The following is a 16,629-nucleotide window of genomic DNA, read 5'->3' as shown; positions in this document are numbered from 1 at the left end:
CCCCACCTAAGTATTTCCTGTAACTAATACATCATTAGTAATATATTTATCAAATGTTTTGATTGCCTTGCAGACTTAGTATTTGGGAGCCCCCCTCCCCCTCCCCCCAAGGTTTAATTTTCAGCTTGGAGGCTTGTTATCCTAACTGATATTCATCATAAGTTTCCCAAGTCTCTGTAAGGGCCTTGTATGACAATACCTTAAAACAGACTACATTCGTTTCAAGATTCTTACCAGTTTATCACTCATGGTCACTGTCCTATTTTAAAATACTGAGTGTCTTGTTGCTGCTCTATGTCATATTGTCACGATTTGGGGGGCGTGTGACTATAGATGGGGTATGGATTGGATATTGGCTTTATTGACCACTTCTATATGCCACCTGGAACTACACTTTACAGGTCACTGACACACACAGACAAGTGTCCTCGGTCTGTTACAGTCTCCATTAGCCATTTCCTGGCAACAGCTTCTACTGAGGGACATTCTTCATCTTCCTGCACGCAGGTCCTCTTGTCACAGCCACCTGTGCAGAACTTTTGTCAACTGACAACTCAAGTAACTGGGTCCCATGCTGGCTGCCATTTCACAGCAACTTCATGAACTTCTCTTCACAGGCTGACTTCCAACTGAACTGAACTGCTGACAACTCCTCTCTGGAACTCGACTAACCTTGCTTATAACATTTCGGCACGAACCACATAGAAAACACAATTTCTATTGTTATAGTCCAACAGTACCTTGACCGTTGCATAGAAACTGGTGTTTGTTTATTTGCCTATTGCATAACAACGACTGTTGTTTACAAAGTCACCGCTTGGCATTGAATCTCTTTGCCACAGTAATTTCCAGGGTGGTTTCCAAACCTCAAAATAAATGAATATGTACCCTGAGAGCCTTCTTTATAAAGTCAACCATTAAAAAGTATAAGCTTCTGCTGTCACATTCTGAAAATGAGATGTTCTGAGAGCATTTTGCCTGCATTTCTTGTTGATTGTTATGATTGTAGAGATCCATTTGATGCCAGACTTTGTGTTGATGTTTACATTACCTGACAGTCTTACTCTGGATTTGATGCGGACCAATAAAAAGAACTAATAGGTATTGTGTTCTGAGCCAGTCTGTAGCAATGTGAACTTGGGGAAGGGCATTATATACTGATCCAACATAAAAGGTGGTTGTTTATGTATTAAATTAGTGGACATGTATGTATTAAATTAGTGGACATGCATCTTGCACTAGGTGAGCACTACAGAAATGCCACAGATGCTGTTACAAGATACAGAGAAAAATGTACTAATTTCAGAGTGCAAGTTATCCTGCTTTACTTTCTGTTGAATGGGACAAGATATTGGTTGTTCACATTCTGTATAATGTACAGATAAAAGAGCAGATCTTTGAGGTCATTGAAAGACAACCTGCAAGAGCTACCAGACATCTTGTAGCTCTTGCAGGTACCTCCTATGCTTCTGTACACCACATAGTACAAGAACAGAAGTTGTATCTGTGTCACATTCAGTCTGTGCAAGAGTTAGTACTACATTATGCACTTGCAAGACATACATTCTGTCAATGGAATTTGCTGGCCAGAGTCCCTCCTTTCACAGTGATGATTTTATTTATGGACAGATTGTGCCCACTAGCAAATGGAAAAACTACAACATTATCACTTTTCCTGGATAGTCTCTTTCCAAAAAACAGAGATACCATGTATGCGAGATGTTTCCTCTGGAGACAAAACAAACTGGAAGGGTGGATGGAAGTGACCAGAAGACGAGGAAGAAGACGTAAGAAGATGCTGGATGACTTTGGGGACAGAAGAGGATATTTTTATTTGAAGGAGAAAGTTTGTGATCGCATTAAGTGGAGGAACTGTTTTGGAAGAAACTGTGGACATGTTGTCTGACAGATTACTGATGAATGATGAATGTGTCCACTAGGTCTGGGATCACCAACATTCATTAGAAATGTGTGGTTTGATGAAAAACCTTATGCAATTCAATCTTGCCATCAACAGTGACAGTTTCCTGTCTACCTGTAGGCTGACTGCCTCCCAGGCCTTCACATTTTACCAGCAGTAGGTAATGGCCACGATTACCTTAATTTTCCTGTAACACACTTAAGTGGACTAATGGAAGATGTGTCTGTCAGTATGTGTAGTTTCAACATGATAGTGCTTCACCACATAATGTGAACTGTGTCAGTGGCTGTCCAAAAATGATCCTGAGCATTGGATCAGCTGAGGACATGAAGCTCCAGTTTCCTGGCCTGTACAGGCTTCTGACTTGAATCCTGTCCTGTTTCTTTTTGTGGGGGTGCTAGTAAACCAAGCTCTGTGCCAGTACAGTTCATACAAGGGAGAAACTGTGGCACTGAAATAAAACATTTGCATGTGAAATGAAAAATACACATGGAATCTTCAAGCACTTAATGAATTTCTTTTTCATACAGAGCTGAATTGTGTCCATGAACATAGAGGTCATTTTTTGTAGCTGATGTAAGAAAGTAAATGCGAACAGGTTAGTAATAGCTTGTTTGTTTGTTTTCCTCTTATACACAGTCTGCTAAATTTGTGAAGTATCCAAGATGTGGCCATGGAAATTGAAATTAGAACAGCTGTCACATTTTGAGCAAGGCATTCAGGGTACCTATTCATGTGAGCATTTTTACTTATTTTTATGTCTAGAAACGATCTGGTAAAATATGGCGTGTAATGAGACATTTTGTACCTGTAACATAAACAACTGAAAAAATATTACATGAGCTAATCTCGTGTACACACACACACAGGAGGCCTTGGTTAATTTTATCCAAATGTATGCTAGGATTTTACATTTAATTCTAGTATGTGATGGAAGATTTTATTACATGATGAACTGCTATATCTGCATTAATTTATAATTTTCATAACGTTGCTACCAGTTTGATGTGCATGGGATGAAAAGTGTGCCACCCTAAACCTTTTCCCTCTCAGATGTAATTACACCTGACTACTTGCATAGCTTTATGTTATTTCATGTAGAAATATGGATAACCAGACTTTATTTTCATGATAATATAAAGGAAGAATTGGTGAAATCAGTGTTGCAGGTCATGAAAAGAGCCTAACGAATAAATTTATAAGGAAATGAGCCTGCAGCATGGTAAGAAGATATGAATTAATCTGTATAAACAAACTCTGTGGGTGAAGCTGAGATAATCTCTTAAAAATAAGACCATTTTCTCTCCAACAGTACTGGCGAATGTTGAAACATTAAGCTTCGCCTTATAAAACATACAGAATAGGATGAAAATAATATATGAGTTTTGATATTGGTTTTGGATGTTTCTTTTCAGTTCCACATTCAAACTGGCTTCTGAGTCCAACCCACCTCATATATAATGGCTACTGGCCATTTTTCTCCCTGGTATAAAATGGGTAGAGCATGAAAACCACCACTTACCATTCATTGTCCATTGCAGAAATCTAGAATGCATGAAGCTTTACTTCCATGCTTCCTGTATACCCTCATTGTATGGTGCTTAGGTCAGGACCAGTGAATAAATAACTGATTTTTGTCTCACTATTGTGTGCCAATCCATATTGTCTCACATGATTTTCAGTCACTGGAATAATAGTTAGGAACCCCATTGCAGAAGGAACTATCATGGATTTCATTGTGCCTTAAATTATGTGTTTTTATGGTCATCAGAATTTCCTTCGGCCTTTTCGTGAGCATCACATTGACCCAACATCCATCACAAGGCATGATTTCATTGAGACCAATGGAGATAACTTCATGGTAACTATCCCCTTCTTAGGACGGATGACATGGCAATTTATTACTCTGTCTGAAGAAGAGGTCCAGAAGAACTTCTCATGGAGCTGTTACTTATTTCTTCTTGCAATATTTGTCGCCATGACTAACCAGGTAAGATGTGGAATTTCTCATGGACTGTTGACATTGTATGAAGGCAAGTCAGGGAGTATTCACAAATGTTCATATCTTTTCTTATGAATTGCCCCACTGCCGAATATGCGTGTGACTGTAAGCACAGAATCTTCTTGTCATTATAGCTACTTATTTGACCTTCACCAGCCAGTTGTCTTTTCACCACTAGTGGTGTCAGCATGGTTGTTTGACTTAACTGCCTTCACCAAAGGAGCAGCATGCATTGATTTGAGTTTTGTGGTCTGAAGGTGTAAAAAGGTACAGAAATTCATGGAGAACTATCAGTACATTATAAGGGTAATGTTTTGCTGCAACAAAAGGATGTGCAAATGGGTTGACATGCTGAAAAATGGCCAAATAAATGTCACTGATGAAGAGCTGTTAGGATGCCCATCTCCACTGACTACTGCTGAAATGGCAAACCAACTGCAGATTAGTCATGGTTCTACCAGTAAACTCATCTGTGAGAGACTTCACTTCCATAAAGTCTGTGCAGTGTGGGTTCCGGAACAAGTGATGAATTGGTGTAGGCATACCTGTTTGGACATCTGTAACCATTTTTGAATGAGTATCATTAGGAATTTGTGTCATATTTTCACTGGTGATGAAACTTGGATCTGCCACTGAGAGGCAGAGAGCAAACATCAAGAGTATAGAATGGAAACATCTAAAATTGCATGTCAGAAAGTTCAGATCTCAACCAGAAGTGGGAAGAGTTATGACCATACTGTTCCAGTCTTCACAGGGTCAAATCCATGAGCATTATTGGCAAATGAGTAGGATTATAAACAGTACACGTTGCAGTGGGATGCTGTGTGACAAGTTGAAGCCAGTGATTTGCAGTAGACACTGAGGATAACAATCGAAAGGTGTACTGTTAATAAGATCTAAAAGTACATATTGGTATATTAATGCAATGATTGAATTTTTATGTTGTATATAGTCCTAATTTGTATTTAAAACAATGTTTCAGAGTCTGGACTGTGTCACCATGGTCAGGTAAAATGCCTACTCTGTTTGGTCCAGTTGAGAACATATCTTCAGATAAGGACTAGCTTTAATCCATTGTGCCCAATAGAGTAGGCTTCTTACCCAAGGACAGAAACAGAGTTCAATCCCTGAAATGTTTATATGAAAATTAGGATGATGGATAATGCCCAGAAAATCAGTCATTGTATGGTATTGTTGCATGACAGTACACTTCCCCACACCATTGAAACACTCCATCAACAACACTTTGAGATCTTAAAATATTCAATATACAGCCCTGACTTTGCTCCATTGGATTTTCATCTGTTTTGACCCTTTGGAGATGCTTTAAGAAGTGACTGTTTTGCCAGCAACAGTGAGTGGAAGATTGCAGTTTTCTGGCAACATGTATGTACCATCCTGTGCAATGCTGGACCAAGTGTATTGAATAGCACTTGTGATGCACTTGTGTGTTATATATTGGTCTTTTATTAATTTTAATAAATACATTGTGGATACTACTTGGCTTACTCTCATATTTGACATTTCAGGAATGAAACCATATTTTCTGGATTTCTTTAGGAATGTGTTGCTTAAATAAATCAGAAAGGACAGAGAGACATATATGGATTGAAACACAATATAAACATAGTGTAACTCTAATAATGTGAATATCATATTTATGTCTCTTGCAGAAAGAATAGAAGCCAAGGTAAATTAATTCCATTGAAACACTTTAAATAACAACATAGTTATTTGAACCTCCAAACAGACATTATACTAATTACAGGTAGTGCTTTTCAGTTGTTGCTGGATCAGAGCACCTTTAGTGTACACACATAATTTGCAGTTAATGTTGAAATCATTGATTCCTATTTCGGTTTTATAGTTTGCAGTGTAATTATGACAAAGTACAATGCCAGAAGGCATATTCAGTTTTAATTGCCTGCAGAAGTAGGAATGTCCTTGATTAAAGGATTCCCACAGTTGTATTTTACTTTGAAATTACATTTGTCGCAGTCCTGTATCACAGAGTGAAGGTTACAAGTCCAGTTGCGGTATAAGCCTTACATATCTGCATGAAATATAGGACTCATAATGCTCAGTTTACTGTGTCAGACTGTTTGTGTTTGGTGTAATGCTCCCACTGCATTGTACAACTCATGATCAACTGCTGGTGTGTCATGCACATGGCCACATGATACCTGGAAGCAACCTTATGTGCTAGCAGCATCATGAAAGTTGGTTCATTTTGAAAACCCTTGTTCACCAGCTCATTCTTAAAACATTGAGGACCTGTCGCATGATATCATGCTTTTGGCTTTTAAACACGGCGGACCGGTCGCATGATATCATGATTTTAGGACATGTTAGGTTGTAACACACTATACCTTTATCTGGCGCCACCCAAATGAATGACTACTGCTTACTATTTCTCCGAAATGTTTGCTTAGTAGGCAGTAATTTGACCTCGCTCTTTTGGTTCCCCCTCTAAAGGAAAATGATCTTTGACCCTTCAAGCAGTTATGTACCAGGCAGGAAGTTAGTGCAATATGAATCAAGGACAGAAGCGGTTGAAGACCAAGCGATATCTCGGAGAAAAAGAAATATCTGACTTGTTCTCCGATGAGCTATCTGACGTTCCTTCTGAGAGGAGTAGTGAAAGTGACTTAGACAGTGGCAGTGACAAGGGACAACAAACAATTGTGGCCACAGACAATAAAAGTGAAAGTAGCTCCGACAAAAGTGCAGGTAGTAAAATTGCGGGGACAGCCACATGGGTAAAAGTAGACAAAACGCCTACTTTGGGACAGTTTAGTGGAAATCCAGGGGAGAAACAAATTCCATCGGACCCAACGCAAGTGTCTGAAGTAGCAGAACTGTTTTTTGGAGATAGGGATACTTGTGTTGTGAATATGATTTCCACAGTTCACAATTTAAGCATGGTTGATGTTCAAAGGATACATGGACAAGTAAAGAAACCTATTTATATTTCTGAGTATAATATGTTCATGAAGGGAGTTGATAGAGCCGATCAGTACTTGGCCTATTATAATAGGCCAAGTACTGATCGGCTTATTCTCTTCCTAGGAAAACAATAAAGTGGACAAAGAAAGGTGCCTTGTGGCTTATAAATTGTGCCATTTTCAATTCATTTTTGGTTTACAAAAATCTAAACCCTGATTCAAAATTGAAATACAAAGCATTTCTGATGAATATGGCAAAGGCCTGGGCTACGGACCACACGGTGGTGGCAGAACGAGAGTCAGACACAGACTTAGTGTGACCGGGCCCATCAGCTCCCACCCCACGCAGGCCTCATGTGGACCCCCTAGGCGACTCGGGTGATATGCGGAAACATACCCTCGTGAAAATTGTGAAGAGTGAACATTCCAAAGGGAAACATCCTTCTAGGCAATGCTGTGTTTGGCAGTTCACAGAAAAAGGAGTATGACTGCCTACATTTGCAACTTCTGTGTAATGCCACTTCACAAAGGGGAATGTTTCCAGAAATATCACATTCTCAAGCACTTCTAGGAGCACTGGTAAGCGTTCTCCAAAAATTTTAGTTCATAAAATTAATTAGGAGATTTTATATTAATTTTTAAAGCGAACAGTGCACAAGTTAGGGTACTTGGTTTAAAAATGCCGGTCCCCAGTGTCATTTAAATATTTTAATTGCCGGCCCTTAATGTGTTAACATGTAATAGATGACTCAGTTCGTTGAGGATTGAAAACACCTTTAAGTTATGTAATTAAATCTCTGTTTATTTTTAAATCCTCACATTATAATTCCTACCTTTTATTTTTTTTTCTATAAATGTCCCTTTGTTATAATATATTCTTAGTGTTGTTTATGCATCAGTCTGGTACTGGTATCGACTGGTAGGGGGGGCTGTCGGTCATCCAAAGCGAATATGGTGACACTAATTTCTGTTATGAAGTTTGTTGGCTTAGCAAAGGTAAAGTGCTACAGTGTTCTCAATCACTGTTAGAAGAAATCAAAGTTTTCATCAGAAAGGAGAACTTGTGGGTCTCTTCGAAGCTAGAGTTGGATATGTGATCAGGCCTTCTTGACAGATATCTGTGAACACTTGGATGATCTAAATAGCAAGCTGCAATGGAAATGCCATCTTTTAAATGAACTGTACAGTCTGTCGGCTTTCTGAATGAAATTATTGTTTATTTGTTTCATTCTGGTCCATCACACTAACAATTATAAATACAAACCACTCTGAACAATGTGACATATAAGTTTTTACTGTGATAAAACTTATCTCCCTTACACGTTTCGGTCCTTATGGGCCATCTTCAGAGGGAACATCATTACAAACTGGAAACTACCATCACAATAGGTGTTTTGATTTAAAATACATACATTTATATCCTATAGTGCACAGTACGCTTAAAGTCGAACGTTTCACAATCACAGCAGCTTCCTGGTGTTGTAAAGTCTTTAAAAGTTTCTAGATGTTATTTAAAAAACCTTTATTGTCAATAGTTAAAATTTTTTAAACCACGTAGGTTCGTGTCCATACTCTTATCGCCCTCCTTGTATGGGGCAGATTTTGTGCCGCCTGTCTATATTGATGAGGAGGTTCTTGATGTCGTCCAGGGTTTGTTCGTGGTTTAAAAAAATTTTAACTATTGACAATAAAGGTTTTTTAAATAACATCTAGAAACTTTTAAAGACTTTACAACACCAGGAAGCTGCTGTGATTGTGAAACGTTCGACTTTAAGCGTACTGTGCACTATAGGATATAAATGTATGTATTTTAAATCAAAACACCTATTGTGATGGTAGTTTCCAGTTTGTAATGATGTTCCCTCTGAAGATGGCCCATAAGGACCGAACCATGTAAGGGAGATAAGTTTTAATATAGTAAAAACTTATATGTCACATTGGACGGAGTGGTTTGTATTTAGAAATTATTGTTATTTGAAGAGTCCTGTCTTCTGGGATATAACACCATGTAATCAGGTGAATGTCAGGTGACATTTCACAGGAACATATCACTTCCATTTTCAGGGTCAGAGAGTAAGCTGATCAAGAAACCAGAATAAAATGAGCAGTAAACTTAGCATAATCATTGTTTCATTTGCAGCTTTTGAATATAACATTTGTCACTGTCCAACACAACAGAAAACAGTTCAACAATACAAGTTGAATTGTGGTCAGTACATGAGACATATTGAACAGCTCCAGCAGTAATTTTAAGACATCTGTGGGTTTTGATCAGGACAGAGCCCTGTTCAGAACATATGCTGACTTCTTTGAAACACCATATGAAGATTCTGAAGCTGCTATGCAGTTGAAATAATTGACTCTGTGGTATGAACAGGGGGCACATGGTAGCATAGTTGGTTGAGGCACTATGCTACAAGCCAGAAGGTCACGGGATCAAATCCCGATGAGGTCATTTGATTATTTTTCAGTTTACCTAATCCTTTCAGCTGCACTATGGCCTTGGGGTCGACTCAGCCTGTAACAGAAATGAGTACCAGGAATGTTCATGGAATGTTCTTGGGGGTAAAGGGTGGCCAGTGCATAAGGCTCACAGCCTTACAGCCATCTATGAGCTGACTGTCTAGAAAATGTAGAAACCTCAACGTCTCACAACCCTATGGGCCTCCATGGCCTCTTACAGGGATACCTGTTTTTTACTTTACTTTACTTTTGTGGTATGAACTGATGAGTGGGGCTGACTTACACTGTGGTATGAACTGACGGGTGGGGTAAATCAGTTGGTATATTGACAGGCTGTGGGCTGGATGTCCGGAGTTTGATTCCTGGCTGGAGCAAAAGATTTTTCCCTACTCCGCAATGTCCAGACTGGCTCTGGGGCTCAAACACTCTCATACCCTATGGGTACTGGGGGCTCTTTCTTAAGGGTAAAGCAGCTGGAGTGTGAAGCTGATAACTCATCTCCATCTAGTGCTGAGGTCAAGAAAAGTGTAGCTGTATGTCCATTCCCCCATATATGTTCATGATACAGTGTTTAAGTAATGAAGCGGAGGGACAGATGCACCTTTTCTGGTGTGAGCATTGGTCTGAATTCAAACAAATGTCAAATTCTGTGGCAGAGGCGGCTGTTTCTGCAAGCTTGGTTGGAAGCAGTTACATTTTAGCGAATAAGCCTTTTCATTAAATCTGAATGAATCTACACAAGATGAAAATCTTGCAGCAATCATTGAACGTTATGACAATTGTCTTGAAACACTTAGCATCCGCAGTGCACGTTCAGTGGTCAAGCGACTTACATTTAATTACATCTTTTACTTTAACATTTTTTGTTTTGCAGTGTGGCCCTTTGAAAGGAAAAGGTTGTGCTTCATTAATGTAGTTCATATCAGTGAAGGTGTTAGTGGTCTTGACAGATAGGCTAAAACATTACAAGAGTCCATTGCTGGAAGTAAAGAAGGCAAACACAATAGTGTATGTAGACCTTAAAATGAAATGACAGTCCTTGTTAATCAGAGTAGTTTTAATGTAATTTGTGTTTCTATCTTAATGAGATTTCTGAATACCAGAGCAGTTGACCACCTTCATACTGTTTCAGAGAAGAGAAAGTAATTTGAAGTGATCAGATTTAACTAGGTAAGCATAGTTACTATATATACTGTAGGTACACCATTGATTCATTCTGTACTATGTTGATGTTTTTTTTTATAGTGGCTTATCAGGTTTCTTAAAGCTTGTGATAACAGTACAGTTGCTTTGGATAATTGTATGTAATAAAGTGGTATATTCTCATGCAAGTGTGCCATGGCCAGTAATTGGTACATAAGAGTGTATTGATTGTAGCATCAAGGTGCTGTTAAATATTTATGTTGCAGATTCATAAGTGGTCCCACACTTACTTTGGTTTGCCAGCATGGGTAGTGTTCCTCCAAGAGTACCATGTGATCTTACCACGTCGTCACCACCGAATTCACCACGTGGCCCCACATGAGACATACTTCTGCATTACCACTGGCTGGCTCAACTGGCCTCTTGAAAAGATTTGTTTCTGGCAGATGCTTGAGTGGGTAATAGAACAAGTGACTGGGTGTCGGCCAAGGGCTGATGATATGAAATGGGCTCAGAAACGGGCGTGAGACTGAGCAAATATGGAGAATAACTATACAAGCCAATAACGTTGACACATCCTCATTTTGATATTTTATAGGTGCCCATGAACTGAAAGGACAAAATAGCAAACCCTTTCTTCCCTGAATGTTGCCAAAATTTCACCATGCAGCTGTGAATTGAGTCCCCATTAATATTTTTATTATGAAATGTGTTTAAAACGTTAATTTATACTAGTCGATTGAACAGTCATTACCATATTATAACTATTATAATGAACTACTGTGCAATGTAAATATTAAGGGGATGTACAAATGCAAGTACTACACTTTCAGGGACCAAAGGGTGTATATATATTTCCAGTTGATATATTCCTGATGAATTCAGAAGTGAGAGAAAACTGGTGTGCCAGTTGTTCGTTCACAAGTGGAGCAAGTTGTTGCATACAATCTGAAGCTTTTTATACGTGTTTCTTACCAATTGAATTTTTTAATGAAATGGTGACATTTCAAGAAACAAGAAGCCACGTTTTCATACTTGTCAATATTACCTGTTGACTTATTTTCTTGTCATTTCTTATGTGTCCATAATTCTGTGCATGAGAATGCAAAGATCATATATATGATGAAAATGTGGAAAAGAGATGATGATATCCTCAGGAGAATCCTTCATAAGGATGTTGAGTTCCAAACCATTTTTATGTGCATTATTTATGTACTTGTTAGTAGCATTACCCAAAGACACTCTTGTAGGTAATAAGAACATCAAGTATCATTTTACATCATTTACAGAATATTTTATTCTTAAACATATTTAATTGATGCTTAATAGTAAGCTTTACCATACACATTAAACAACATGGCTCAGTATATGCCTTACATACGAGACTGGGGACTTGAGGAACATGATATACTTTATGCAAGAGTACTGAACTATTTTTTGTCATTTATAATTGTTTATAGTCCTGGTTGTGACTTAAAGCATTGCAATATTGTTTCTGTGTGTTTAGTATAAAAGTGTGAAAACAAACGAAGCAATGTGATACTCACAGCCAATCTATCCATACCTTTTTTATACATAAAATGTGATAGGGATGGAATGTGTTTATGGTATCCCATATAAAAGTGTTTACATTATAGTGTCATATAAAACTGAGAGAATTTATTATATACACTGACTAATCTGCTTCTAACTTCTAGGTAAGTGACAATCTTTGGAAACACCATTAGCTGATCTTTTGGTAGCTTGAGTTATCAGAACATGCCTTGTACACATCACTGCTTATTGTCCTGTGATTCCCTCACCACATGCAGACTCAGCTTGAAATTCATGAAGCTGAGCCCATTGTCCAGAGTTTTGCCCAGGAGGCAAAATACACATTTGAAATATTAATATTTCAGTGGGATTTGTTTAAATGCTGCCAAAACTCTTCTATGTTTTTACTTTGTCCTGTGTTTACAGTATGTTGTGAGAGCTCTTTGACACTGGAGTTGAGTGTGTTCATAAAAGCAGCCTAACTAAACTTGGTTAAGATCCATGAGCAAAATTAGCATAATTGAAGGAGACTCATCCCTATCATATAAACTTGTTTTCATATCAGGAATTAGACATATTTATTCTTGCAGGAGTTTAGTAATATTACACATTGCATTAGGTTACTAATTAAAGGCAGGTACAACATGGTGTCTGTTGAACTGTTGAAGACCAAGGTGCACTTTGCACCACACTAAGTGGAGTTGCATGTGCCATAACTGTTGTTATATTTATGTTGCTACTTTGGATTTTCAGCTGATCCAGATATTATGGGTTAAATTATATCATTTGTCAAATTTGTCAAGTCTGATAAATCATGATCATGAATTACATGTACTAGAAGATGCAAACATGATTTCAGTGTAGCAGGAATTCACTGGTCATCGTGATTATAAGTAGATTTTAGGCCAAACTGCACACTTTGTATTCAGCATAGGCATTGTACATATATTTTATACATGTGAAACTCATTATCTTCAGGCTTGTTAAGTGAAGATTTGTTCATAATGAATAAGATTATATTTTTCCATGATATTAAAACACATGTGGCCAAGGACTTGTTCTTGTATCATTTGGAAAGCTGTGGACCAATGTACATATAAACAAAACTGAAAATCAATATTTTATATGATGTATGTATTAAACGAGTGGTTTGACATCTGCAGCCTTGATGTTCATGCAGTAAATTACTTTGATGCTAACATATATTTAAAGTCTAGCAACTGAATTCCATTCTCATCTACCTTTGCAAGCATTGTCACCTTTTTCTTTAGTCTGGAGATGTCAAACAATTAATTTATTTTGTGTTGATGGCCATGGTGTGTTTGTGACCATAGTGTAGCTCTGCTTCATCCTACTTTGCATAGGATTTTATTAAGCATTCTGTCAGTTTTTAATATTAAAATTACATAAAATTTAAACTTCTACATTGGATTGGTAACGTCTTGTGAATAAGAACTGGGTATCTAAATTATCGAATTCTCTGTGAAAGTTGTATAAAATTGGAACGTGCAGGTAGGTTGAAAAAATCAGAAGTAGTGACCCAAAAATAAATGTGTGTAGATGGGAGAATTCAATTTTAATCCAGGCTAGACTTCAATACTGAAAGCATTTAATTTTTAATTAATTGAAGCACTTAAGTGTCAAAGGTTTCTGACAGTGATATGTGACCATAACTGTAACAGTAATTTTTGACATGGTCCATTATCTTGAGTTTCTTCAAACTAAAGCTCATTGATTGAGACTGTGTGTCCAAAATAATAATCCTAATAAAATCTGGTCTAATCTTGATAATGGGGACAGAGATGGTACCTGAAATGTCAGTAATTTTTAACCAGCTGACACATTTAATATCCTGAAAACGTTTTATTTACTTTAGCCACTGTGAAAACTTAATATCTTGTGTAATAGTCATAGTCTGTGCAGTTTTCTGCCATGATTTCTATTAAAGCTTTGTATGATGAAATTGTTTGGTCTGAAGTCAATTTGGGAGTCATTAAAATGGGATATACATACTTCACTGTACTGTACCATGAGACATATATTTCCTACTATGAGAAATAGAGAAAGTGTTACTTACGTGATATGTCTTTTAAAAATCAAATTTAAAGTAAAAATTGAACCGGAAATGTATTTTATGCTAACGACAAAATGTGTGAATATTCAGAAATTTGATTATAATTTATATGATTTTTTCTGCAACTAAGAACCTTGCATTAATGGTGCACAATTCTTTATTTATGAAAAATCTTCCTTTTTGGAATATAAAATCTGTTCATTTCGTGCTCCTGATTTCGAGCCATATAACAAGGGTATTTGAAAAGGGCAATAATAACTGGGTAGCTGAAATTTAATGCCATGGAGGGGCTTTGGAAATTTTTCTTTTCTCAACCAGAATAACAGTAGCTCTGAAATAGTAGTTTCCCCAGGGATATGGCAGCTGTAGCTTGAATTGGATCATTTGCCTCTATCTGTTCCTATATTGAGAATGTATATAGTTGTGTCTCCAGGTACCCTTATATCTTAGGCACAGGGTTGCTTTAAAATTTATTGAAGCAAGGTGCATGACAGGAGTTCCCCAACAACAACCACAGATAAAAAATAATTTAATAAAAAGACATCGTTTCACTTATTGAAGTTTTACTTATATGGTGTCCAGTTCTCTGCACTAAGAATTGAGGAATAATGTATATTAATTCATGATTTAGTTTATCATTAATAACAGCTAAAAGGTTGTCAGTTTTTGGTACTGAGGTGTTTAAATAAAAAAATTACATTTTTCTCCCAGTGGCTATTCTACCTAAGTCTTCAGTACTATACTCTTGTTTGGTTTAGATGGGCTGGCTTGAAATCATCCGTGAATTTGTATTACATATTGTGCTCTGTGTTGCTCATTCTGAATGTGCCACTTCTTAAACTATGTCTGATATTTGAATCGCATATTTGCCCTTGACTGAAGTCATGCACATGTAAAATGAAAATTTTTCCATCAGGAATGGTCTATGGGGAGAACTTTCAATGCACCCTAGTTGAGGATTTTCACATTTAACCTTTTCAGTGCTACAGACACATATGTACTTCCTTTGACATTTCTTTATTCTAAATTAGCCAAAGAAGATAAGTATTGAAAGGGTTAAACACTGCATCTGTGTATATACTTTTATGCTTGTTATTCTACAGAGAAGCAGGGATATGTGAAACGTCCTTTCTGATTCGTTTTTATGGATATTAATTTAAATGTTATTAATAAAGTTAACGAGGGAAAAATAACCTAAATTATTAGACACTAAAGGAAATGTTTGATTCAGTCATCCGGCCGCCAACCAGTAGGAAGCTTGCATTTCATCACTGCCTGCCTGACTTGTGTTAATGTTCATTCCATGGTCAAATTGATTGGAGTATAATGGCCTTTCCTCTTGGCTTCGGGTTAAGAAAGTATAGAGAATGAAGACTATTGGTATGTATGTGTTGGGTTTGAAAGTGCAGTTCTCATGCTTCCTGTATGGCTAATAATTCAATGATCCAAGGTATTCAGATGAGACCAAGCAAGTCACAGATCTGAGATAAGGGAAATATGAGATTTCATGAGAAATCTCAAATATGAGATTCTACTACCACCACCATGACAACAACAACAAGAACTACTACTACCACTACCACTAATTTAAAATTTGTAATTTGTTTTGGGCATCTTTATGATTACTACCACTGCTGCTGCTGCTGCTGCTATTACTGATACTATTACATGTTTGCTTTGAAACCAAACATTAAATGAATAATTTATTTTGAAAGACGTTGCTGTTATTTTTGTAATACTTGAATGATGATGGCGGTAGTGATAAAATGATTCTTGTGTTACATATGCGCTATGGTGTCGTACGGAGGACATTACTGTTGTTATTCACTGAAAATGTTTAAACAGGTTAAAAATTTTTGGAATATTCTGTCCTGTGTTTGGCATAAAATTCTGTCTTTCATTGTGATGGATTTTGAAACGTATGCTTTCGTAAACCATGGCTATTAATGAAACTTCTAAATAACACTAGCAACTGTTAAGAATCTTCAACATTTCAACACCCAAGAGCCAGACTCTTACAGATCCACTGAAGCATTACAGAAAGAACAGAGTAAAATTCTGAAATGGACATTTCTGTGTAGTAAGAAATCTTTTATTGTCGCAGCTGGACAGTCACCACCAGTACCATGTTACATGCTGAAACCCTTCATATCCCAGATAAAAATGCTTGTGACATCTTTTTAATATATGTTATATGTATATGAAACCTAGCATAAATTTGTTATATAAACATTTAAATGCTTCTGAATGTGAATTCAAGTGAGTAAAAAGGAGTTCAGAATGGTCAGTGGCCAAGTCAGGACTGTTGTGAGTCTGGCTGTAAGTAACACTGGTCACATATGGAATAACAATCGTTATTGAATAGAGATCTTGAGTAATAAATAAAAGTTACTGAGTACTGCAAGCACACTTGGCCTGTTCCGTTATATGAAGTTGTAACAATCCGTTCTATGCAGTGAGAAATTCAGACATAGATACTCATTGCTTTCAAATACCTCACTTAATATGTAATATTTTGTTTAATAAATGCATAGTGATTTTATTAGAA

The 16,629-nt window shown here is 37.1% G+C and overlaps 1 protein-coding gene across 1 annotated transcript in view; it reads left to right on the top strand.

The window, feature by feature from the left end:
• The window catches only part of LOC111870424 (transmembrane protein 189), a 29,063-nt gene extending 12,434 nt beyond the window's left edge, over nt 1–16,629 (top strand). Inside the window, exons 3-4 of the mRNA XM_023862712.2 lie at nt 3,693–3,911; nt 10,741–16,629. Coding sequence (XP_023718480.1) covers nt 3,693–3,911; nt 10,741–11,001 — 480 coding nt within the window. The 3' untranslated portion in view covers nt 11,002–16,629. The remainder of the gene's footprint in view (nt 1–3,692; nt 3,912–10,740) is intronic.

This window comes from Cryptotermes secundus, unplaced genomic scaffold, assembly GCF_002891405.2.
Source record: "Cryptotermes secundus unplaced genomic scaffold, Csec_1.0 scaffold1366, whole genome shotgun sequence".
Lineage (NCBI taxonomy): Eukaryota > Metazoa > Arthropoda > Insecta > Blattodea > Kalotermitidae > Cryptotermes > Cryptotermes secundus.
Note: the sequence above shows the minus strand (reverse complement) of the source record. Positions and strands in the feature narration are given on the sequence as shown.